This window comes from Pogona vitticeps, chromosome 2 (assembly GCF_051106095.1).
Source record: "Pogona vitticeps strain Pit_001003342236 chromosome 2, PviZW2.1, whole genome shotgun sequence".
NCBI classification, from domain to species: domain Eukaryota; kingdom Metazoa; phylum Chordata; class Lepidosauria; order Squamata; family Agamidae; genus Pogona; species Pogona vitticeps.
Genome location: NC_135784.1, coordinates 6,978,095 through 7,002,306, shown reverse-complemented (window position 1 = coordinate 7,002,306; position 24,212 = coordinate 6,978,095). Strand labels below are relative to the sequence as shown.

General features: G+C 46.1%; 2 protein-coding genes across 6 annotated transcripts in view; both read right to left on the bottom strand.

Annotated features, from left to right (window-relative positions):
- The window catches only part of LOC140701289 (uncharacterized), a 51,872-nt gene extending 28,174 nt beyond the window's left edge, over positions 1 to 23,698 (bottom strand). Inside the window, exon 1 of the mRNA XM_078387118.1 lies at positions 23,677 to 23,698. The gene's annotated coding sequence lies outside the window, so the exon portion shown is untranslated. The remainder of the gene's footprint in view (positions 1 to 23,676) is intronic.
- The window catches only part of LOC140703822 (uncharacterized), a 30,926-nt gene extending 7,124 nt beyond the window's left edge, over positions 1 to 23,802 (bottom strand). For 2 of the 5 annotated variants that reach the window (XR_013542420.1, XR_013542421.1), the window contains exons 1-2: positions 23,681 to 23,740; positions 1,010 to 12,443 (exon numbers count right to left, since the gene is read on the bottom strand). Coding sequence is in view for 3 of the 5 variants with exons in the window: in XM_078387218.1 (XP_078243344.1) it covers positions 11,139 to 12,443; positions 17,397 to 17,447 (1,356 nt within the window). In the remaining 2 variants the exon portion in view is untranslated. Of the gene's footprint in view, positions 1 to 1,009; positions 12,444 to 17,396; positions 18,618 to 23,672 lie in introns of those variants that run through there. The other 3 variants (XM_072987781.2, XM_078387219.1, XM_078387218.1) reach the window with 3 other exon arrangements.
- Positions 23,803 to 24,212: the final 410 nt, after the last annotated feature.

The following is a 24,212-nucleotide window of genomic DNA, read 5'->3' as shown; positions in this document are numbered from 1 at the left end:
CCCGGGAGGGGGAAGAAGAAGAGGCGGGGGAAAGGGCTCCTCCATCCAAGGGGCGGGGCATCTCCTTCTCCTGGATGCCCCCCTCCCACCCCAAAGGCCCCATGGCCAAGCATGGGCAGGGGAAGAGGTCACCTGGGGAGTCAGAGGAAGAACACTGCTGGGGGGAGAGAATGGGGGCAAGGGGGCAAAGAGTCTCATTCCCTTTTTTAAAAAAACAGGGGGAGAACACCCACCCACCCAGAGGATGATTCCCTACACGCACACGCACTCACACACATGCAAGGGAGGGAGAACCAGCGAGCTTCCTTGTTCTCTCCCCCCCCCGTGGGATCGTGTCCTTCCTCTCTCTTCCCCTGAAGATACCGCCCCCCCCATGAAGAGGAGGAGGAAAAAGGGGGGGTTGAAACGAGGGTCCTTCTTTCCTGCTTTCCTTCCAGGCGGAGCAACCACCGGGGGGGGTGAGACCTTGGCTTTGTGTCGCCTTTTCCACCGGATGGCAAAGAGACCCCTCCCCCCTCCTCCCCCCCACGAGGTCCCTGGGGAGGTGGGGGAGGTGAAAATTGCCCCCACCGACCCACAAAAACACACCCACATAGCCACACCCTTACCGACCTCGGTGCACCTCCTTCCGGGTCCTCCGGTGGGAGAAAGGGGAGGAAAACCATAGAGGTGGGAGAGAGACAGAGGCCGGCAGGCGCCCAGCTTCCGCTTCTGATCAAAGAGAGAGGGAGGGGCACCACTACCTCCTTCCTAGCTCTATGGTCCCTCCCCTTCCCCCCCATTAAGGGTTGCCTGAAGGGAGGCGTTGGGGGAGGGAAAAGGTAAAGGTTCCCCTTGACAATTTTAGTCCAGTCGTGTTCGACTCTAGGGGGCGGTGCTCATCCCCGTTTCCAAGCCATAGAGCCAGCGTTTTGTCCAAAGACAATCTTCCGTGGACACATGGCCAGTGCGACTTAGACATGGAACGCTGTTACCTTCCCACCGAGGTGGTCCCTATTAATCTACTCACATTTGCATGCTTTCAAACCGCTAGGTTGGCGGGAGCTGGGACAAGCGACGGGTGCTCACTCCGTCACGTGGATTCGATCTTACGACTGCTTGGTCTTCTGACCCTGCAGCACAGGCTTCTGCGGTTTAACCCGCAGCGCCACCACATCCCTCTGGGGGGGAAGGGGAGGAGTAATAATAATTAATGAGAATAATTAAGAGCCGACCCCCTCCCTGCCCTTGGTCTTCTTGGAGGGGGGAGAAAAGGGCAGCCTGGGGGGGTCTATTCCCTTCCTCGCAGCCTTTCAGCCCCTTTCCCCGAAGTAAGGCCCTCCTCCTCCTCCTTCTCCCGCCCGGAGCCACAAGCCCCTCTCCCAGGACCCCCATTCTTCTCCATTATCACATGCACCCCACAACTGGCACAGCCCCCCTGTTCAGTCCAAGGAGGGGGGGAGAACTCCGGACACGCAGGTCACTGGCTCCAGGCCCTCCCTCCCCCCCACGGCCCCCTGGCCGGACCCCCCTTCCCCACTTTTAATTAGGCTGCACGTCTTTTAATTGGTGTACAGGTTTTGTTTTCCATGCTTAATTTAGGATGTTTTTAATTCTGATCTTTTAATATTGTAAGCCACGTGATTCCCCTGTGGGGGAGCAGGACACTAGGAAACTGTTTCCAGTAAAAGAATTGCCCTCAGACGTGGGGCACTTAGCTGGGTCTCCTGAACCATATCTTAGCATCCCGGGACCATTCCTTGTACCCATTAAACTCTGCCTGCCAGATGGACGTTGTTTGTTTGTTCATGCCATGGTTGACTCTGGGGCGGATTGCTGTTTTATCGACACCGCTTTTGTGAAACAGCACCGGATCCCTGTACAAGATAAAGAAACCCCAACCATAGTCGAATCCATAGATGGACGTCTCCTTCGCTCCAGTCCCGTGACCCAAGAAACCCAACCAGTCATCCTCCAGGTTCAACAGCATCAGGAGCAGCTACAGTTCAACATCGCCCGCATGCCCCGTTTCCCACTTATTTTGGGACTTTCCTGGCTCAGAAACCATAACCCCCTAATGGACTGGACACAAGGAGAGTTAAGTTTCAGGGATCTGTGTCCGCATCTGGATCCACCAGCTACCTTGGCTGCAGCAGGGTCAGCAGACAAGTCCGCAATACCCTTGGAGTATGAGGACTTTGTTGATGTCTTTGAGGAGAAGGGGGCTGACCAACTACCTCTGCACCGACCCTTTGAATGTGCTATTAATTTGGTGTCTGGGGCGCCCCTTCCTGTGGCATGGATCTACCCCATGTCAGAACCCGAACTCGCAGGCTTGAGGGCCTTTCTGGATAAAAATCTGAAACGGGGATTCATCTGGCCATCCACATCACCTCTGTCTGCCCCTGTCATCTTTGTTAAAAAGAAGGGTGGGGAGCTCCGCCCCTGCAATGACTTTGAATAAGATAACTGTTAGAGACCGCTACCCTCTACCCTTGATCGGTGAGCTTCTGGATCACCTTAAAGGGGCCCAAGTCTATACCAAGTTGGATCTTCGTGGCGCCTATAATTTGGTACGAATTCGTGATGGCGACGAATGGAAGACGGCTTTTGGAACACGTAATGGTCAGTATGAATTAACCAATGCTCCAGCGGTGTTCCAGCAATTCATGAATGTTATCTTTCGGGACTTGCTTGATCGCTTTGTAATCGTTTACCTGGACGACATTCTGATTTATTCCCGAGACCCCGCTCGGCATATGGAACATGTTCGCCAGGTTTTACAGCGATTACGGGAAGATCGACTCCACGTCAAGCTGGAGAAATGTGAATTTAACCTGCGAGAAGTCGAGTTCTTGGGTCACATTGTGTCTCCCCAAGGGATCCAGATGGACCCAAAGAAGCATAGCATAGGCATCCTTCAGTCTCGAGAGACTATGGTAACATGCTCTGTCTCAAGGAGTGTCCTCTCGAGAGCATGAAGCCTGGGTAAAGTAATATGGAGGATAGGCTGTTACCCAAGCAACAGATCCCCCCTCTCCACGTTGCTGAAATGGTCCAGTGGAAAGGCAAGAGCCAATACAACTGGTTCCAGCAATGTCACAGGAGTTGGCAGAACGACACGAACTGCCTTTGGGACTCCAGCTCCGGATTTTGCCTCTAGGTTAACTCCTGAAGCCTTTTCCATGAGTGGATATAGCCACAAGGCAGTGGAGGTTTGAAATTGGAGTTGGAGATGGGCTGACTTCCATGGCTGATGAGCTACAGCTACCTGACCTGCTCTTTAATAGTGCAGAGGTATGATCTGACCCTTAAAACTTTCCTGCCTCCCAGGTTTATGCAAATCTAATTGGCTTTCCTACCATATTATGGCCAGAGGCAGAATCAGAGAAATTGAGAATTTCTGGTCCTGGGACACACTCATTTAAAGCAAAAAATCCCAACCCCTAGGCCCCACCCCCAGGGGCTGATCTGCAGCAGACAGTGATTATCATAGAATAGTGAAGATGGAAGGGGTCTATAAAGCCATCAATTCCAACCCCCTGCTTGATGCCGGCATACAAATCAAAGAATATTTGCTGGGTGGTTGTTTAAGGCTCGCTTGAAGGCCTCCATTGGTGAAACACTCACCACCTCTCGAGGTCATTGGTTCCACTGTCTTACTGCTCTAACAGTGAGGAAGTTTTTCCTGATATTCAGCCTAAATATGTCTTCCTGTAACCTGAGCCCATTATTGTGTGTCCTCTACTCTGGGATGATTGAGAACACATCCTGCCCCTCCTCTATATGATAGCCTTTCAATTATTTGAAATGTGTTATCATATCACCCCTCTCTCTTCTATTGTCATGGCTAAACATGCCTCATTATTTCATCCTTTCCTTATAAGGCTTGTTTTCCAGTTCCTGATCATTCTTGATGCCATCCTCTGAACTTGTTCCAACTTGTCAACATCCTTCTTGAAGTGTGGTGTCCAGAACTGGACACAGTACACTGGATGAGGCTTAACCAGTGCTGAATAGAGGGGAAATGGCACCTCATGGGATTTGGAAAGTAAACTTCTCTTCCAGTGTAGTCATCCTTAAGTTTCGAGAGACTATGGTAACGTGCATTGAATAGAGGTCTTGAAACAGCATCTTGTGTCGCTGGGAAGGCCAATTCAAGAGTGACAATTCCTTCCACACTGAAGACAAACATAATCTGTCCCCGTCCAGCTCCCTGATTCGGCTGGTCTCAGGACTGCCTCTTTTTCTCTTCAAATTGGGAGAGGCCATGCTGCACTGCCTGCCTCCAGGCTGAACGCTCAGATGTCAGGGTTTCCTGTCCGTTGAGGTCCATTCCTAAGGCCTTCAGATCCCACTTCCATATATCCTTGTATCGCAGCTCTGGTCTTGCTCTGGGGCGATTTCCCTGCACCAATTCTCCCTACAGGAGATTTTTAGGAATCCAACCATCAGCCATTTTCACGACATGCCCAAGCAATTCCAGCTCGTTCTAGGACTACTCTATTTGGAACTTTGTCCTGCCAGGTGATGCCAAAAATCCGTCAGAGACAACCCATATGGAACATGTTCAGCTTCCTCTCCTGCTGTGCACAAAGGGTCCAGGACTCAGTGCAGTACAGGAGTGTGCTCAGGACACAGTCTCTATAGACCTGGATCTTGGTATATGCCATCAACTTCTTATTAAGCCATACTCTCTTTGTGAGTCTACAGAACATGGTAGCTGCTTTCCCAATGCGTTTATTTAGCTCGACATATAGGGATTGTGTGTCAAAGGTTGTTGAGACGTCTGTTTTCTTCAGGCTGATTGTTAATCTAAAGTCTTCGCAGGCCTTGCTAAAATGATTCATAAGTTGTTGGAGGTGTTCAGCAGAATGGGCAACAACAGCTGCATCATCGGCGAAGAGGAAATCCCCCCCAGCATATATTTCAGCTGGACTTTGCTCTTTGGTCTTTGCTCTCAAACTTCTCTTCATGCATCCTAAAATAGCATTTGCTTTTTTTTTTGGAGACACATCACACTGTTACCTTTTGATTGAAGAAGATCCAAGATCCTTCTCGCTCGTAGTATTGCTGAGCCAGGGATCCCCCATCTTGTAACTGTGTCTTTGGCTTCTCTTTCCAAGGTGCTGGACTTTGCACTTATCCCTGTTGAATTTTTTTCTGTTGTTTTTAGCCCAGTGCTCCAGCCTGTCAAGGTTATTGCTTAGCTCGTCTCCTCGCAGCTCCTAGCTCACTCCAGAAGGAGAGCCAGTGGAGGAAGTGGCCACGTCCCCATCTACTCCAAAGCTCAGGTCACCCATCCACCTTCCAAGAACCAGGACCAAGCCATCAGAGTCTCCTTCCTCTGAGCCATAAATTAACACTGATGGCCATTAGAAGTACAAAAAAAAAAAAAAAACCCAAACAAAACCAAACCTAGGTTTCTTCTGGCTTTTTATTGCATCAGGAAACTCGTTCAAAAAGTTAGAGCTCAACAAATTTCTTTAATTACTATTTTAAATATGTATGTGCCACCTTTCTCTATTAAACCTTCTAAAAAATGGTCTAGAGCTCTTTTTAGCAAAAAATAGATGTTAATTTTATTTTTGTCTGTTAATGTCTTTTGGTTTATTTTGAATTTTGTTTGTATCTTCTCTTTTTATCACTTGTTCAGTCTTAAAATATTTTTTCCAAAATTATACCTAACAGTAAATACATAACGATCTTTCAAATAATGACCAATTTTACCACAGCTGTAACATCTTTGTGCCTCACTTTGTTTTCTGTCTTTCGATGTTTAAAGCCACAAATACTTTAAAACTGTATCCAAGGGGTGACAGAAAAAAATATTTTCTTTAATTCATCTGTCATTTCAAAACTGCTCTTCGTAAACTGTCTGTATGAAATTAGCTATCTGTTGTTCACAGTTGTTCTTATTAACAACAGGACAGACGCAGGGACGGACGGTGCCTTTATTGGACCATTAAAAAATAATGAACAGTGCCTCTCTTTCAGGGACTTTTTTGATAGTAGCTGCCAGATCATCATAGAATTTGTCTTTCACTTCTGTAGTGGATGACAGTGTTGGTGCATATGCACTAATGAGGGTGACTGGTCCTGCTGATGAGTGGAGCTGCAGGGACAGGATTCTTTCACTCCGCACAGTAGGTGGAACAATGCATCTCAGAAGAGTATTTCTGTCTGCAAAGCCAACACCATATTCCCTGGTCTCATTTGATGGTTTTCCCTGCCAGAAGAATGAGAAGTTTTTTCTTTGACAGATCCTGAGTCTGGCAATCTCATCTCTTACAGGGCAACAATGTCCATCTGCAGTCTACTCAGTTCCATGTCAATGACAGCTGTTGTCAGAAAAGCCAGGGTCATTGTCCGTACATTCCAGGTGCCCAGCTTTAGGGCACAAGTTTTCTTACGACTGTTGCATGGTGCACGGTTATCGATCTGCTTGTCGAGTTTCACCCTAAACCCTGTTGATATCTGTCAATCTGTAACATGCCTTCTCATTAAGGGTTAACATCTAAAGGACCTCATATGTTTCCTGTAATCTATTAGGCTTATAAAGCCTCATCTCCTTTACCCTCTTTCAAGGTAAAGGTGGTGCGAAGTTACGGAGTGAGGCAGAAGCTGTGTGTGTTTGCCTGTTTGTCGGCGTTACCTGAACTGCCGTCGCTTACTCTGTTTACTCTTTTGGTATGTTATGTGATACAGTTTTCGCACTTTTTTTCCCCTTAGGAACCCCCCCCCGTTTACGCTTCCCTAAGATAACTAGATTATATATATACTATTTATCTCAGTGTCCCGAAGCCTTCTTTTTTCAACAAACCCCACGCACACCGAGAGGTTAACAGACGGTGGTGAGATAGCACCTTACTGGCTGGGGGCTGCCCAGCTTAAGGCGGGTGGTATCCACCTAGTGAGGTGCAATGACCTCTCTCACTGTCAGAAGTAGCCCCTGGCGTAATGCTCTACACCAATCAAGCAAAGACTTATAACCGGTAATTGCTACTTCCTGTGTTGTTTCGACACTGTATGTGAAGCTAGAGTGTCCTTACCAGAGCATGAAGCCTGGGTAAAATAATATGGAGGATAGGCTGTTACCCAAGCAGCAGATCCCCCCTCTCCACATTGCTGAAATAGTCCAGTTTAAAGGCAAGAGCCAATACAACTGGTTCCAGTGACGTCGCAGGAGTTGGCAGAATGACACGAACTGCCTCCGGGACTCCGGCTCCGGATTTTGCCTCGAGGTTGACTCCTGAAGCCTTTTCCATGAGTGGATATAGCCACAAGGCAGTGGAGGTTTGAAATCAGAGTTTTCCTTATCCTAGATGAGCTGCTTCCAGGACTGACAAGCCCCACCTACCTGGCCTGCTCTCTAATTGTGCAGAACTATGATCTGACCCTTAAAGGTTTCTTACCCCCAGGTGTATGCAATGCTAATTGGCTTTCCTATTTACCAAATTAGGGTCAAAAACAGGATTAGAGAATTTTGCATGCCGTGTGCTCCTGCTCATCCTCTTTTAAAGCTGAAACCCCTCCCTCCCTCAGGCCATTCCTATTTACCATATTAAGGACAGAGATAGAATCAGAGAATTTGAGAATCATGGGGATGGACAGGGTCTAAAAGGGAGATTAGTGATACCACTGCTTACAAAATATTATGAAGCTCTACAAATAAACCAAATACTGTAGAGAGGAAAACAAAGCAAATAAAGACCAATTGGTTTACAAATAAAACAAATAGGTTTCGCGATTTACTTACAACAAAAACCTGACTCTCTAAGATTATTAACTGGATTTGAACAATATTGTATTCGAAACGATAAAAATAAAAAGAGAGGCCTAACATCTTATATACCTGATGTGTTTACTTGAAAAATTTTAAAGACCACACCCTGCAGGGTTGTGCTCTCTCCATGCTTCCAAACATGAAATAAACACTTGCTGTGTTATTTCAAGTTGTGTGCTTCTTTGGATGCATAACCAGGCCTAGAGATGGAATTGTTCTAGCCAGGTTAATGTTTTTCCAGTATTAAGTCCTGCTTTTCTCATTGTGTTTCAAACTTGCAGATCCCGTGTTTGCGACTCAGAAGTAATGCTGCTTATTATCATACAGAGCTCATTATTATATAAGAAACCTGCTGATTAAAAAAGGGAGGTACCACATAGACACTGATATGCTAGATAATCAGCAAGGAATTGCTGCTTCTCCAAGTTGTGAGAACAAGTAGAAGGAGGAGGAAATATATTTTTATGCTGAATTAGGGTGCTTACCAGGACAACATACAGAGACCTAGGGATTGTGCCAAGCCTACAGAAGTTTAGTGGTAAAAACTGGCAGCATGACATTCATTAGAAAAGATCTTATCTCTTCTCCATATGTCCACACAGTTATACACATGCACATTTATATACAGCCAGTCATTGTGGACATTGCATCATCCCAGACAGCATGATTCAGCATTTTGCACACTTGTAAAATATGGGTGCTGATTATCATAGGCCAATTTACACCTGAGCAGAACGTATTCCAACTCTTCAGTTAGTTCTCTGTGTTTTTGCACACTCAGTGGTTTAGTTAGAATGTCTGCCACATTCTCTTCTGTTTCACAATACTACCATTGAGTTAGTTTTTCTTTTTCTGTTTCTCATTTTTTTCTGTGTTTGCCATCTGTATACATGTAGTGTTGTCCTCAAACACTGTTACGGCCTGATCAACTTCTGCTGCCACTGCCTGCCACCCACTGGGTTTTTTGTTTTCCCCGTTTGAGCACTCAGGACCAAAAAGGTTTGATGTCACTGCTCTATGCCATGGATGGATATCCTCATGGAGACCCTGGCAAAGGCCCAATATATCAGCTTATTTGATCTAATTAAAGGTTATTGGCAGACCCAGGTAGCTAAGGATGTTTAAGTGGGGTAACCCAGGGGGTCTGTCCTGGACCTTGTGCACTTCAACCTTTTTAATTATATGGATCTGGAGGTGCTGGGAATGCTAATCACATCTGCAGATGACACAACATTGGGAAAAATAATCTACCGTGTTTCCCCTGGTGCCATTTCCTCCAGAAGTGCCTCTGCCACTGCCAGGAAGCTGGTCAGCCCCTCTGTGAGTGAGGAAAGGGGGAGAGGTGTGGAAGAAGTTTTAACTCTCTCTCGAGGGCTTGGTGGAGGGCAGGGTTTCACTTCACTAGGGCTTACTTTCAGAGAAACCTGGTAGCGGTTTCACTTGAGCAGTGGGTTTCCCCTTTATAGGAGATCTTGGATGACTAGAAAGATGACTCTTTTTATTAAAGGTCCTCCTACATTCCATGCATTTCCATGGCCTCTCCATGTCTTTGATAGCTATGAATCATTAGGACACCTGACTCCACAGGAATCCTAAAGAAATTTACAGACCTCCCAGGCAAGGAGGAGATTCTACGATTCATCAGTGCTGATACGATTGCAGAAAAAGGGTGATTTCCACAATGAAACCAGACTGTGGGGGTTCAGTATTCTCAGATGTCTGGAGATGTGTGAATTCCCCTCTGGGTTCCAAAAAAGACAACTGACCCACCGGGGTCCGTATCTGAGGGGTTGGTCCATCTCGTCCTTTCTCTCTTTGGCTAGCATGTCTCTTTCCTCCCTCATCTTTCTGCCCCACTCTCTTCTCTTTCTCTCCCCAATAGGAGGGCTTCTCAGGTCTTACTTCTCCTTTCCGCCTCTTCATGAGGGATCATCAATTTCTCCCCCTGTTTGGTCCAGGGGTCCTCCATTCATATTCTCTTCCAGCCTTGAAATAATATCCTCTCCTCCTTTTGCCCTCCTGCCTCTCCAGCTTCCGTTGTCCCCCTTCTAGATTTATCATCCCGATATATTTCTCTTCCCTCTTCCTGTCTTATTCCTTTCTTTTTTCTCCTTCATCTCCACCGCTCCTAATGTTCCCTTACCCAGTGGATCCTTCCTTCCCTCTGATGGGTTTTCTGCTTCCCTCACTCAAATTTCCACCTTAGGCACTCCTGGCTCTTTATTAGCAGATTCTCCCATTCCTTTACTGCTCTGAAATTTGATTCTTCACCAGACCTGTATCTTCTTGGTTTTCTCTGTGACCCTTCTCATCTGATATCTCTCATCCCATTCGCCTCATGGAGCTGTCGCTTCTCTGATGGATCATATGATAGTCATATGTTCTTTCTCTGGGGCTTCATGAGCTTCTCCATCCTCTTGTCAAGAAAGGATGTCACTCCAGTCAGGAAGACTTCATCCTGACCTTCTACATCACAAAGACAAAGATGGTGGATGTTGTGGAATTAGAAAGGTTTGCCTTTTGAAAGAGAAGAGAGGGGAGAAATCACCTAGCTTCCCTAGATGCTAACATGTAGTGAGAGCAAAGATGATACCTTAGGTTCTAGTTGTTATTTTACTTAGAAATAGTAGACTTATTTTAATCATTGTAACAAATGGATATTCCTACTGCTTATGCCTTTAAGGCTACAACTGTATTCTAATGAAATTGCTTTATTTTCTTAATAAAAACAAATATAATTCTTCAATGGAGGACTGGTCTCTTGAACAGCAGGATTAAACATAAATCTACTGAGGATCTGAGAAGGTCACTCATTGGTACTGTAATATTTAGAGGTCCTACTTGCTCAGGCTGTTGTCTTGCCAAAGAAGCACCCAGTCAATCGTTTATTGCTTTGAAAGTAAGCAAAGTTTTCTTTTAAGGTTGGGCTTGTCCATGGAGCTTGTACTACCCACTTCTGAGGCTTAAAGCACTTACTGCAGGCACGAAAGGTGGCAGTTTTGCACCCACAGTGACTCCCTGACCCACGATCCTTATCTCTTCAGATAAGAGGTCATCACGACAATGATGACTAAGGCTATTGGTCTAATTCAGGCTTTCCACATTCAATGTATTGATATGAACAAAGATAATTGCTCCTAATGAGGCTCTGTTTACACTGTGTATTTCAATGCTTTCTCCCCAGTGTGAATTTTTAGATGAGATCGAAGGCTATTGGTATGACTAAAGCTCTTTCTACATTCCATGCATTTATAGGGTTTGTCCCCTGTGTGAGTTCCTTGATGTGAACTCAGGGCACTGCTGTGACTGAAGCTCTTCCCACATTCCATGCATTTATATCGTTTCTCCGCAGTGTGCGTTCTTTGATGTCTACTCATTTGACTGTTGCAACTGAAGCAGGGTGTGTTCGGTGATGTGAAGTCAGGTTACTGCTCTGATTAAAACTCTTTCCACATTCCAAGCATGTATATGGTTTCTCCCCAGTGTGAGTTCTTTGATGCAAACTCAGGTTACCCTTGTGACTGAAGCTCTTTCCACATTCCAAGCATGTATATGGTTTCTCCCCGGTGTGAGATCTGTGATGTGAACTTAGGTGACTGCTGCGACTGAAGCTCTTTCCACATTCCATGCATGTATATGGTTTCTCCCCAGTGTGGGATCTGTGATGTGAACTCAGGGTACTGCTGTGACTGAAGCTCTTTCCACATTCCATGCATTTATATGGTTTCTCCCCGGTGTGAGTTCTTTGATGTGAACTCAGGGCACTTCTGTCACTGAAACTCTTTCCACATTCCATGCATTTATGTGGTTTCTCCCCAGTGTGAATTCTTTTATGTGAACTCAGGGTATTGCTGTCACTGAAGCTCTTCCCACATTCCATGAATTTATATGGTTTCTCCCCAGTGTGAGTTCTTTGATGTCTATTCAGGGCACTGCTCTGAGTGAAACTCTTTCCACATTCCATGCATTTATATGGTTTCTCCCCAGTGTGAGTTCTTTGATGTCTATTCAGCACACTGCTCTGACTGAAGCTCTTTCCACATTCCATGCATTTATATGGTTTCTCTCCTGTGTGAGTTCTTTGATGTGAACTCAGTTGACAGCTCTGACTGAAGCTCTTTCCACATTCCATGCATTTATATGGTTTCTCCCCAGTGTGAATGCTTTGATGTGAACTTAGGGTATTGCTGTCACTGAAACTCTTTCCACATTCCATGCATTTATATAGTTTCTCCCCAGTGTGAGTTCTTTTATGTCTACTCAGGGTACTGCTGCGACTGAAGCTCTTTCCACATTCCATGCATTCATATGGTTTCTCCCCTGTATGAGTTCTTTGATGTCTACTCAGGGTACTGCTGTGACTGAAACTCTTTCCACATTCCATGCATTCATATGGTTTCTCCCCAGTGTGAGTTCTTTGATGTGAACGCAGGTTACAGCACCAGCTGAAGCTCTTTCCACATTCCATGCATTTATACGGTTTCTCCCCAGTGTGAGTTATTTGATGTCTACTGAGGTGACATGCATTTATTTGTTTTTTGCCCTGCGTGAGTTCTTTCATGTGACATCCATTCCTGCCCAGTTGGATTTTCAATTCTCTGATTTTTTCCTTGTTCATGTGGTTCTGCTTAGAATGCTGCGGGAGTTGCTGGGCGATTCTTCTTCTCCTGTTCATCATCTGGTAGATTAGAAAAAGATGAGAAACAACCACTTCAGAAATCTGCAGGGATAAGGAGAAATGTATTTGTGCTCCGTCCGAGTAACAGAGGAGGATGGAAAGACAGGCAAAAAGGTGAGGAAGGAGAACCAGGGTGGGTGTGTGGCTGGACCTGAGGGTGTTCCTTTGGCCTTGAGGTTGGAGGGGCACTTCACTGAGGAACCTTTTGAGAGGAGGAGTCACAAAGGAAGGAACATTGCCACACCCAAAAAAGTACCTCAAAGTATATTAACTTTATTTCCTCCTCAATTTTCATTTGGTAGAGGCAGATTTGCAGCCCTCCCTTAATTATTAGCATCAAATTCTATTCTGAAATGTCTATTTTGATGTGATGTTGTTATCCCATTAAAATGCCTTTTAATGAAAACTGTAGATCGCGTAGCAATTATACAAGCGGGTCATGACTCAAAAAAGGTTGGAAAACACTGTTCTAGATGCCTCTTAAGGAGAGATCACCATGATCAGCAGCAGTTATAAACAGTGGGAAAAGGACAAAATACACGGGAATAAATTTGAGATGACATTGTTTTAGTAGAGTAAGGAGGAAGAATACTATTACTATACAGACTAGGATAAGGAGGAATAAATGTTACAAAAATTAAAAGATTTTAAAAAGCAAAATTTTGAAAAGTTGAAATTAGAAATTAAAAATAATTTAAATGATTAGAGGGAAATCAGCCATCACAATTTGGTTGAATTGTCTTGTCTAAAATGAAAACTGTACCGAAGATCAATTTTTTAATTCTCTTCTTTTTATCCTTCCAATGACTGTCGCGAATTTTCCAGAAAATTAGAAAGGATTTTCTCAAGTTTATTAAAGAGAAAACAAATATTTGAATTAAAGGACTGGTTAGCAAAAATGAACATGGGGGGAAGGACAGTGTTAGAAAAGGAACAGTTAATGTGGATGAATGAGATGCAGCTCAATTATTGGACTTGATAACGGGTAAAGAGCAGTGAGTGCTCAATGCAGGGAACTGACAAAATCTGCAGAGATTATTCTTCAGCAGGAGAAGAGAAAGGACAGGTCCATGAAAGTGACAGGATGTAGAATTTATGAGATGCTCTTATGGGTAGAGAATCATGAGGCATTTCTGAAAACAGGATAGGAAGCAGAGATGGCCAGGGAAATAGGTCCTGAGTTAATAGAATCTTAGAACTGCAGAGCTAGAAGGGAAAGGCAGGGTAAGAAGATGCAGCAAGTTCAGCGGCTGGGCAAGGAAGCCAGGGCCCCAGACCCTGCCTCTCGCGTCCTTTGAGAAAAGGTTTGGCAAGCTCGAAACAAAAACCACCAGCATGCAGTCAGGAAAACAGCTGTGTGTTGGGGGCTATCCTGTGTTTTGCACCGAGGGTCATCTGCATGACTACATGCCTCCTGTACAAAAGTGTCATGGGTGTGTCCTCGTTTCAAGGAGCTCTAGGGAAAAAAAGATGCAAGCCACCCTTCTTGGGAGACCCCATACGCAGGTTCTTTTAAACAAATGCCCAAAGCATCTGAGCAAAGGGGGGAGAACTGGCACATTTGGAGGCTGGATAGAACATGGATACAGCGGCCATCATTGATTCCACAGTCCCAGGAGGGATAGGGAGGGGGCGTGTGGGAGGTGGGGTGGCCATCTAGGTCAAAGAAGGGTTGAATCCAGCAGAATGGAGATGGATGGTGGGTCTCAGTCCAACACAGAATGTCTGTGCTATCGTCCTTTGGTTTCTGAAGGGTGGACTACCCACAGATGAGGAAACTAGTTTAAAAAAAGTTGAAAAGGAAGGTAAGAAAAAATCTCTCCGGATGTCATGGTGTCTGTTTAATACAGGGGTCAGGGAACTTTTTTACTTTTTATCCCCCAAAAAATGTATATATGCCGACATTGCCCCCTTGATTCCAAAGGATGGAAATCATAACTTATTTGAATTAAAAATATGATTGAATCTACATAGGCTGTGTACCGAACTAGCAGAATGCACCAAATTTGAGAAAGATGTGCACTATTTTTGCTGGAACACATTGCACTCCAGCCATGGTGTGGTATAGGGAGTAGTAAGTTGTCCAATGTGCCTAGCAAGTTGCATTAATTTTCTGCTAGCTCGCAGAGGATTTAATCATCATCAGTGTCTGCCAGAGCGGTGCTAGCAATGACATCCTTGTTAGAGACAGCCAGTGCAGAATTGGGGGGGGGGGGGCTTTCCCTACCAATTTAATTATTCTATGAGTGGTGTGCAAAAAGGAACAAAACAGGCTAAAGGTCATGTCACACACCCTGGTGCCTCAGCCCAAAATCAAAGGACCAGTGTGTGTTTTTTATCATCATCAATGGAAAGCTCAGCAGTGGCCAGAGGATTGGAAAAGATCAGTCTACATCCCAATCCCAAAGAAGGGAAGTGCCAAAGAATGCCCCAACTACCATACAATTGCACCCATTTCACACGCTAGCAAGGTTATGCTCAAAATCCTACAAGGTAGGCTTCAGCAGTATGTGGACGGAGAACTCCCAGAAGTGCAAGCTGGATTCTAAAGGGGCAGAGGAACTAGAGACCAAATTGCTAACATGCACTGGATTATGGAGAAAGCCAGAGAGTTCCAGAAAAACATCTACTTCTGCTTCATTGACTATGCAAAAGCATGGCAGAAAGTGAGGAGGACTTAAAGAACCTCTTAATGAGGGTGAAAGAGGAGAGCTCATAAATTGGTCTGAAGCTCAACATCAAAACAACTAAGATCATGGCCACTGGTCCCATCACCTCCTGGCAAAAAGAAGGGGAAGATATGGAGGCCGTAACAGATTTTACTTTCTTGGGCTCCATGGTCACTGCAGAGGATGACAGTAGCCATGAAATTCAAAGACGCCTGCTTCTTGGAAGGAAAGCAATGATAAACTTAGACAGCACCTTAAAAAGCCACCCTTTCCCTGAGGCGGAGCTTGAGTGAAGCCAGCAGCACCCGACAAACAGCTCTGGGGAAAACTGGAACCGTCCGGGCTGTCGGCCCCCTAGAAAGCATGGGACGGAAAGGGGGCCCAGGAGAGGTACCCCCAAGCAGACGGTGAGCCCAGAAGGTAGAACATTTGACAGCAACCAGGTCTTTCTTCCCTCTGAAAATTCACCCACACGCAGGCCGGAGATGGGAGGCAATCTCTTATGGCAAAAAGCTGTGAGAAAACCCCACCCCCCATTTCCCAGAGAAGGAGAACAGAAACAACAGCAAAGTAAGCCTTTGATTTATGAATAATCTCATTAATATGTTGAAGAAACTAAAGTGAAAATACCTGACCAAAAGGAGAGAGGAAGTGGCAAGCCGGCATGCCAGCTTGTTTTTTTTCTTCAAAGCGAACTGTCTGGTAAATAGCAAGTGTATAATTAACAAGCTGGCCCAAGGTCATTTAGATACACTGCGAGAAAAATTTTGTGTTTCTTGAAAAAAATCCCAGAGGAAATATTACTCAACAGGGACTGAAATCTTGTCAAAGCTGTGCAATCTGGACTTTCCTTACTAGCTGAGTGGACTTTGAAAATAAAACCTTATCTTTGGAGCAGGAGGCACAGGCTTTTGGGAATAAAAAAATAGGCGATGAACTATCCGCGTAGTGACATAGACTGAATGGGACTTTGATAACAGAAGCGTCTTTGGTTTTGGAAGGAAGAATAAAGCCCCGGGAAACAGACAGTAAACTAACAGCTCATCAGCGAGAGGAACTCAACAGAACAGACGGAGGACCGAAGAAAATCAGATCTGGAGTTATTAGAGGACTACGACGGTTTTTCTTTTTAGGAGAGACTGATTTCCTGTTTGATGCTTACTTTGGACTCTCTTTTGGCTGGACTGTGTGGATTCTGAGAACACTGTTATAATTTCTGGGCAAGGAGGGGGAGGACATACTTAGTGGGAATGTTGCCAGACAAAGGATGGCTGGTTACCATGCAAATGACAATAACAACAGGATCTCAGCAGATAAATGAGAAACTTAGACAGATAGAAGGCCTGATGAAGGGGAAACCACCAGACAGCAATTGAATGAAATTGAAACTCCAGAACAGTTTTTATTGAGAGAGATGCCAGGTAACATGGTTGGTAACATAGAGGGGATTAGAAGTTGCCACGTGGGATTCCCAGTTATAATAGTCAGAAAAGGTGATTTCAAAAATCAGACTACTGTCCTGGATTTAATTTTATCTCCACAAAATTGGAAGAAAATAGCGGCACAGAAACGAGAAAAAGGTACTGAGAAAATATGGGAAGTGCCAGAAATGGATAGCTTTCCAGACAGGCTGATATGTCCATGGCAGAAGGAAAATGAAAGAGGGGATGTATTTTATAATTGGTCTCGATTTCTTGATAGAGTTGGAATAACTTAGACTTAAATTAAAATATGAATATAAGCTGATATTTGGAGGATAATCAAATAGTGTACTATATATATATATATATATTTAAATATATTTATTATTATTATATATTATTTAAATATATATATATATATTTAAAAGAATACAAAGATTTTTTTGTACTGGAAAATGAATGGATCAGAGGCATACATACTTAATATGAATAGAGTGGATGATTGTATACTTTGTGTTCTCCTATCCTCAAAACCTTTTTCCCATCCCCTGCACTCCCTTCTACCTTTTGTATTCCCTACCCCATTCCTAGTAGTTTAAAAATAATAAATTATTTTTTAAAAGTCACCTTTTCCCCCTCCCCCTGCGACTTAATTCAAGGTTTCTCTTTCACTTGCCTGTTCTTTTTCAGTTTTGAGTCAGTTTCTCTCACTCACTCACTCTCCCTCTCTCTCTCACACACGCACACTCACATCCATCCACCCTCCCTCCCTCCATTTTCTCCCTCCCTCCATTTCCTCCCTCCCTCCCTCCATTTTCTACAATCATTTAAATAAGCTTGATGAAGTCCTCAGTCTCTCCTACCTTTCTTCCCTCCTTCCCTTGTTGCTTCTTGACCTGCTTGTTTGCAGTCATTTCTGGAGGAAGGAGTCATTCAGAAGCCCTGGATTGATTGATTGCCTGGGGCTAATCCACAGTTGTAACCAAACAAGCGGGCTTATCTCCGATCTCTGAAAGAACGGAGGATTTACAAGTGCCTGCTCCAACCAAGGAAGTAACAGGGAGAGATGGCTCACAATTTGAGGTCTGGCTGCAGAGGGTGGTGGTGGGAGGGAGGGGGGAAGCATTCTGCTCATTACCCCCAGGATTTTCACTTTTACCCCATTTGGGGTAATTTACCTGTTCCCTGACCTATGGTTTAATACAACGGTGGTCAAGGCCCAGCGGAAGTGTATCCAATAAAAACGGGGGGGGGGGGGGCTCAATTAAGTCCAAGAAGGTTAAAAAGCAGAGTTACAGAGGTTTTAAAGGGGAAGGGGGGTCCTTCTGTAAATAGAAATGCTTCCCAAATGAGGAAAAAAATGCAACTCTGGCAAAAGACATGTAAGGAGATGAAACAGAAGGCCAAGAAAGAATTAATGGAACGTATGGCCAGCAATATAAATATTAGGCATCCTTCAGTCTCCAGAGACTATGGTATCGTGCTCTGTATGGAGGACTTGGAACAGCGTCTAGTGTGGCTGAGAAGGCCAAATCAAGAGTAACAATCCCTTCCACACTGAAGACAAATACAGTCTGTCCCCTGTCCAGCTCTCTGATTTTGCTGCTTTCGTGACTGTCTCTTTGCCTCGGTCTGCTGAACAAGGGTCTCTTCAAATTGGGAGAGGCCGTGATGCAATGCCTGCCTCCAGGCTGAACGCTCGGATGTCAGGCTTTCCCATCTGTTGAGATCCATTCCCAAGGCCTTCAGATCCAGCTGGCAGATATCCTTGTATTGCAGCTGTGGTCTCCCTCTGGGGCGATTTCCCCACATTAATTTTCCATGTAGAAGATCTTTTGTAATCCGACCATCAGCCATTTGTACAACATGCCCAAGCCAATGTAGACATCGCTGTTTCAGTAATGTATACATGCTAAAAATTCCAGCTCGATCTAGAACTACACTATTTGGAACTTTGTCCTGCAAGGTGATACCAAAAATCTGTTGGAGGCAACACATATGGAACGTGTTCAGCTTCCTCTCCTGCTGTGCACAAAGGGTCCAGGACTCACTACAGTACAGGAGTGTGCTCAGGACACAAGTTCTATAGATCTGGATCTTGGTGTATGCTGTCAGCTTCTTATTAAGCCATACTCTCTTTGTGAGTTTTGAGAACATGGTAGCTGCTTTCCCAATGCATTTATCCAGCTCGATGTCTAGGGAGAGAGTGTCAGAGTTTGTTGAGCCAAGGTACACAGATTCATGAACAACCACCAATTCTTGCATAGAGATGGTAATAAAGGGAGGTGAGTCCACACCCCAGCCCATGACTTGTGTTTTCTTCATGCTGACTGTTACAGTCAACTCTCGACTTACGAATGGCCCTACATACAGACTTTTCAACTTACAAACAGCTCCGTTTGCAAAAATTGGCATCGACTTGTGAACGGAGCTCGACCTATGAACAAGGTCGAGGTTCAGTTCGCAAGTCAATGCCATTTTTTGCTAACGGAGCCGTTCGTAAATGGCTCCCTGCAAAAAGGCAGGGAGAAAGAACTGGCAAAGGAAAGCCCTTTGAGAGCTCTGAAGCCGCCGATCGCATCGGCGGGGACCCCCAGGGAGGTCTTCCAGGGCTTGCCTGCCACCATGCCACTGCGATGGGCACCTTCAGAGCTCCCAAAGGGCTTCCTGTGATATTAGGTGGAAAGCCCTTTGAGAGCTTGGCAGGCAAAAAGGCATGGAGAAAGGGCTGAAAATTCTAATTTCCCACCCTTTCTCCCTGCCTTTTTGCCTTCGGAGAAACACCAGAGGAAGCCCTTTTGAGAGCTCCGAAGCCAAAAAGGCAGGGAGAAAGGGTGGAAAATTCAAATTTCCAGCCCTTTCTCCCTGCCCCTTTGGCTTCAGAGCTTTCAAAGGGCTTCCTCTGATGTCGGGGGAAAGCCCTTTGAGAGCTCTGAAACTGTCTATCATGGTGGCGGGGACCCCCAGGGAGGTCTCCCATGGTGGTGGGCAAGCCCTGGGAGACCTCCCTGGGGGTCCCTGCTGCCGCGATCGGCACCTTTGGAGCTCTCAAAGGGCTTTCCCCCCCCGACATCGGAGGAAGCCCTTTGAGAGCTCCGAAGGCAAAAAGGCAGGGAGAAAGGGCGGGAAACTGGAATTTCCAGCCCTTTCCCTCTGCTTTTTTACCTTTTGAAATATCAATCTGCAGTCTACTCAGTTCCGTGTCAATGACAGCTGTCTTGCACACATCATCTATTCCTTGCAGGTCATCAGAAAAGCCGTAGTCAGAAAAGCCAGGGGTCATTGTCCGTACATTCCAGGTGCCCAGCTTTAGGGCAGAAGTTGACTTATGATTGTTGCATGGTGCAGGGTTATCCATCTGCTTGTCGGCTTTCAGTCTAAATTCCATGCACCCCGTGAGGTTAACAGACCGTGGCGAGGTAGCACCTTATTCGCTGGGGGCTGCCCAGCTTAAGGTGGGCGGTAGCTACCTAGTGAGGTTCAGTGACCTCTCCCACCATCAGAAGTAGCCCCTGGTGTCATGCTCTATGCCAATTGAGCAAAGACTTATAACCGGTAACTGCTACTTCCTGTGTTCTTTTGACACTGTATGCGAAGCTGGAGTGTCCTCTCCAGAGCATGAAGCATGGGTAAAGTAATAAGGAGGATAGGCTGTTACCCAAGCAGCAAATCCCCCCTCTCCATGTTGCTGAAATAGTCCCATGGAAAGGCAAGAGCCAATACAACTGGTTCCAGTGACGTCACAGGACGTCAAAAAATACAAAAATAAAATAATATAAAATAAGGCACACAGAAAGCTCCATCAGAAGGCACTGGGGCTTTTTAAAAAACAATCAAAAATAAACAGAGCAAGCCCCGAAGGCTGCGAAAACAAACAAATAAAAGCAATCCCCATGCTGTGGCTGCAAAAAATAAATAAATCAATAAAAACAAACAACACAGCACAGAAACATAACCCCCTCAGCCAAAACCCTCCCTGCAAAACCCACCCAGAAGTTTCAAAAAAGCAAAAAGCAGCACCTTAGCAGGCAGACCGAAGCCTTCTCCGATGGCACTCACTCCCCGGCAGATGGTGGCTGGTGACAAGCCCCGGCCTGCAGCATAGGGCAGCTGAAGTGGCGGCAGCGGGGCCGGCCATGGTGGAGAGGGCACTTACTCATCAGTAGACCCGTGCCAGGGATGGGCAAGGACTGCACTGGCTTCCCACACACAGCGGCGATCCGGAGCCACCCCCACCTCTCCTTCCTCCTCCTGTGCCGCAAGAGTAAAAAGGTTCCCTGACCTCCTCCTCTAACAATTGGGGCGAAAGAGCTACAAAGAAGCAGCCTCTTTGGCTCCCTTGCACTGCCTTTGAATTTTCCGCCTTTTCCCACACTCGCAAGTCGAAGAAGAATATTGTGAGTGGATCTGTTTGTAAGTTGAAATGTTCGTAGGTAGGGGTGTTCATAAGTCAAGGCACCACTGTACAACTCTAGGAGGCGCTGATAGGACTTTGAATTTAGAAGAGTCAACTGAGCAGGAAGAAGTTGAGTCAGATGAGTTTGAAGTAGCCAGGCGTTCTAGAAGAGCCAACCAAGGTGCTCCACCTGAACGTTCTTGGGCTGCTAATGGAAATGTAGTCTTAACAGAGCCTCAGAGTTATGAAGATCATGCAACTTTCTCCAGAACAGCAAAGTAAATGTGAGATAGATTCATTAAAGGAGCACAACGTGTTCTCTTTGGTAGAACTGCCTAGTGAGGAGAAACTGTAGGTTGTTGATGGGTGTATAAGATCAAACAAGGCACTAATAAGGAGGTTAAATATAACGCTCATCTTTGGGCTCAGGGTTACATTCAGCAAAAGTAGGTGCATTATGGTCAGGTTTTTTCATCCACAGGAAGAGTGACACCTTTAGAGTGGCTTTAACTGCTGCAAGTATTAAAGGGTATAGTGTACATCATTTTGATGTAGAGACTGCATCTCTACATGCTGACTTCACTGAAAACATATATATGAAGCAAATTCCAGGCTTTGAAGATGAGAATCCAAAGGTAGTGTTAAAATTGCACAAAGCCTTATATGGTTTGATACAAAATATACAAGAGTGGAATATGTCATTGGACAAAAGACTACAGTGCTGCCTTGAGTTGTGAACTTAATTCGTTCTGGAATGATGGTTGTAACACAAGTTGGTTGTAACTCAAAGCACCATCCCCCTCCAAAAAAACAAAAAAACCCTGAAAGACCCATCAAAGCACAGAAACATAACCCCCTACTGCCCAGCCCAAACCTGAGCAGTTACAGAATTGTTAAAAATGTTAAAACAACACACTGCAAAACTGATCGAAGCACAGAAACATAAACCTCTCGCCCAACCCAAACCCATGCTGCAAAATCCCAGTACTGACCCAAAATAGACATTCTCTCCGTTTTAAAAAAGAAAGCCAAAAAACAAAAATTAAAGCAGTACCAGGCCATCCGAAGCCTCTCTTGGAACGCACACTCTCTAATCACTGGGGAGCTACAAAGAAGCAGCCTCTTTGCCGACCAACGGTTAACTGAAGGAGAAAAGGAGGGAAAGCAGTTCAAATTTCCCCACCTGTTTTCCCGGGAGATTCTCAAAGCCCCGGTCACAAGTCAAAGCAAAATTTTGCGACCGGAATGGAGTAAAAAGGTTATTGAGGTTTTAAAGGGCACTGCGGATCACAAGCTAAACCTAAAGGTTGGAAGCAGTCTTGAATTAAAAGCATCTGCAGATGCTGACTGGGCAACTGATCCTGCAGATAGAAAGGCAGTTTCTGGTTTAGCAGTCTATCTGGGGGAGGCTTGCGTGATGTGGAAGTCCAGGAAACAAACGGGAATTTCCACGAGTGACACAGAAGCAAAAATGTGTTCTTTGCCTGAGTTAACTAAAGTACAAGTGTGGATCAGACAGTTACTTCAAGATTTAAATATTAATGTAACTGAGCCTTTGCCTATTTTTAAGGATAACACGGCATGTATCCGTAAAAGTTGGATTTTGCCCTGGTAACGACCATATTGTCGACCTATTTACAAAACCTCTTCCAGAAGGGAGACATGTACTGTAGTTTTGTCAAGTAGAACGGGAATATTCAAAACATTATTTAGGAGGGGTGTCAAGATATTTGTAATGGACCCACAGAGATGGGGACGGGCAGCCAGCCAATCAGCCAGGAAAGTGTCAAAGGGGGGGGCGGGTGATGGGCCCGACCTCCCTTCTCCCTTGCCAGCCGGCTCTTCTCGTCCCCACCTCCCTTCCACACCTTTTCCAATCCTCTCGGCATCCATAGCTCACTTCTTTGAAATGTCATTCTACAACAAAGTGTGTGTGTGTGTGTTTCTGTGTGTGTGTATGTGAGGGGGGGGGGATCAGGAAAATTTGCTTTACAAGCCTTTTATAAGCCACATCTTAGATGGCCAGAATAGCCACTGATCCATTTTGGAGGAATCCTCAAGGGGTTTTGGCTACAACCGGACACAGTGAAAAGAGGGCAGACGACAGTACAGGACAAATTAACAAAGAGACTCCAGGTAGCCAAAGGAATAAAATCCCTTCCATCCCACTTCGTTAATCTATTTAGTGAAGAGGGAGAACCTTTCGTAGATATATTTATCAGCAGCAAAGCCAATCTCAGCCTCTGAGGCTCTTGCATTTGGGGGGGCGTCCTGAGCCGGACTGAAATGTGAACATTTTAAGGGCGTGTCTCAAAGGTCTCATATCCCAAGTCTGCAATGGGACAGAGAGTGGGAATGGGAGGGGGCGCTGAGCTTAGGGGGGGAAGGAGGTTCCTCCCTTGGGGAGCAAGGAGGGGGGAGGAGGAGGAGACCACATTGAGCTGGGGGGGCGCGAGCAGGGTTAGGGTCTCTTCCCCCTTCTCCCATCCCCCTGAAGCAACCTCTCTCTTCCCCCCCCCCGAAAGATGAAGAGGGGAGGAAAGGGGGGGAGCGAGACAAGGGCCCTTCCTTCCCTCCAGCCGGGCTTGGCTTTTTCCATCGGTTGGCCTCCCTCCCTCCCTCTGAACTCCCCCCACCCGCACGCGTTCCCTGGGGAGCCCTCATGTTCATTTTCGGAATTCCCCCCCCCAAAAAAACCCCACAAATCTCTCTTACAAACACACACAGATGAGCGCGCGCACACCTACCGACCCCTCGGCATGCACACCTCCTTCCAAGTCCTCTGGCGGGAAGCGGGGGCAGGAAGACCATAGAGGTCTGGGGGGGAGAGAGGACGGCAGGAGCTCGGCTTCCGGTCCCCCTGGGAGAGGCGCTCCTCTACAACCTTATTCCCTTATTAGCCCCCCCTCCCTCTCACACTGGCTAACCAACGGCCCCCTCTGTGGGGGAAGAGGAGCGCATGCGCGGGAGGGAGAGCCCTCGGAACAGCCAGTGAGATCTCGCGCCTGCGCAGAGAAGAGCCGTGGGTGGGCTTGGAGGGCAGCCCGTCACTCAGTCTCTCGACGTGTTCTTGCCCAGCCAGCCTTCCAGAGGGAGGGGCTTCCGCCGGATACAGGTGACGTGAAGGAGGAGGAGGAGCGAGCTCTCATTGGGCCTCCATTGTCTTCTGGGCGGAAACCTGCGCGTTGCCGGGTTGCCAGGCAACATCCCTCATAATACGGCAGGGGGAGACCAATCCTGGAGGGCTTCCGCCCAGCAATGGGTGACGCGCGAGAAGAGCGAG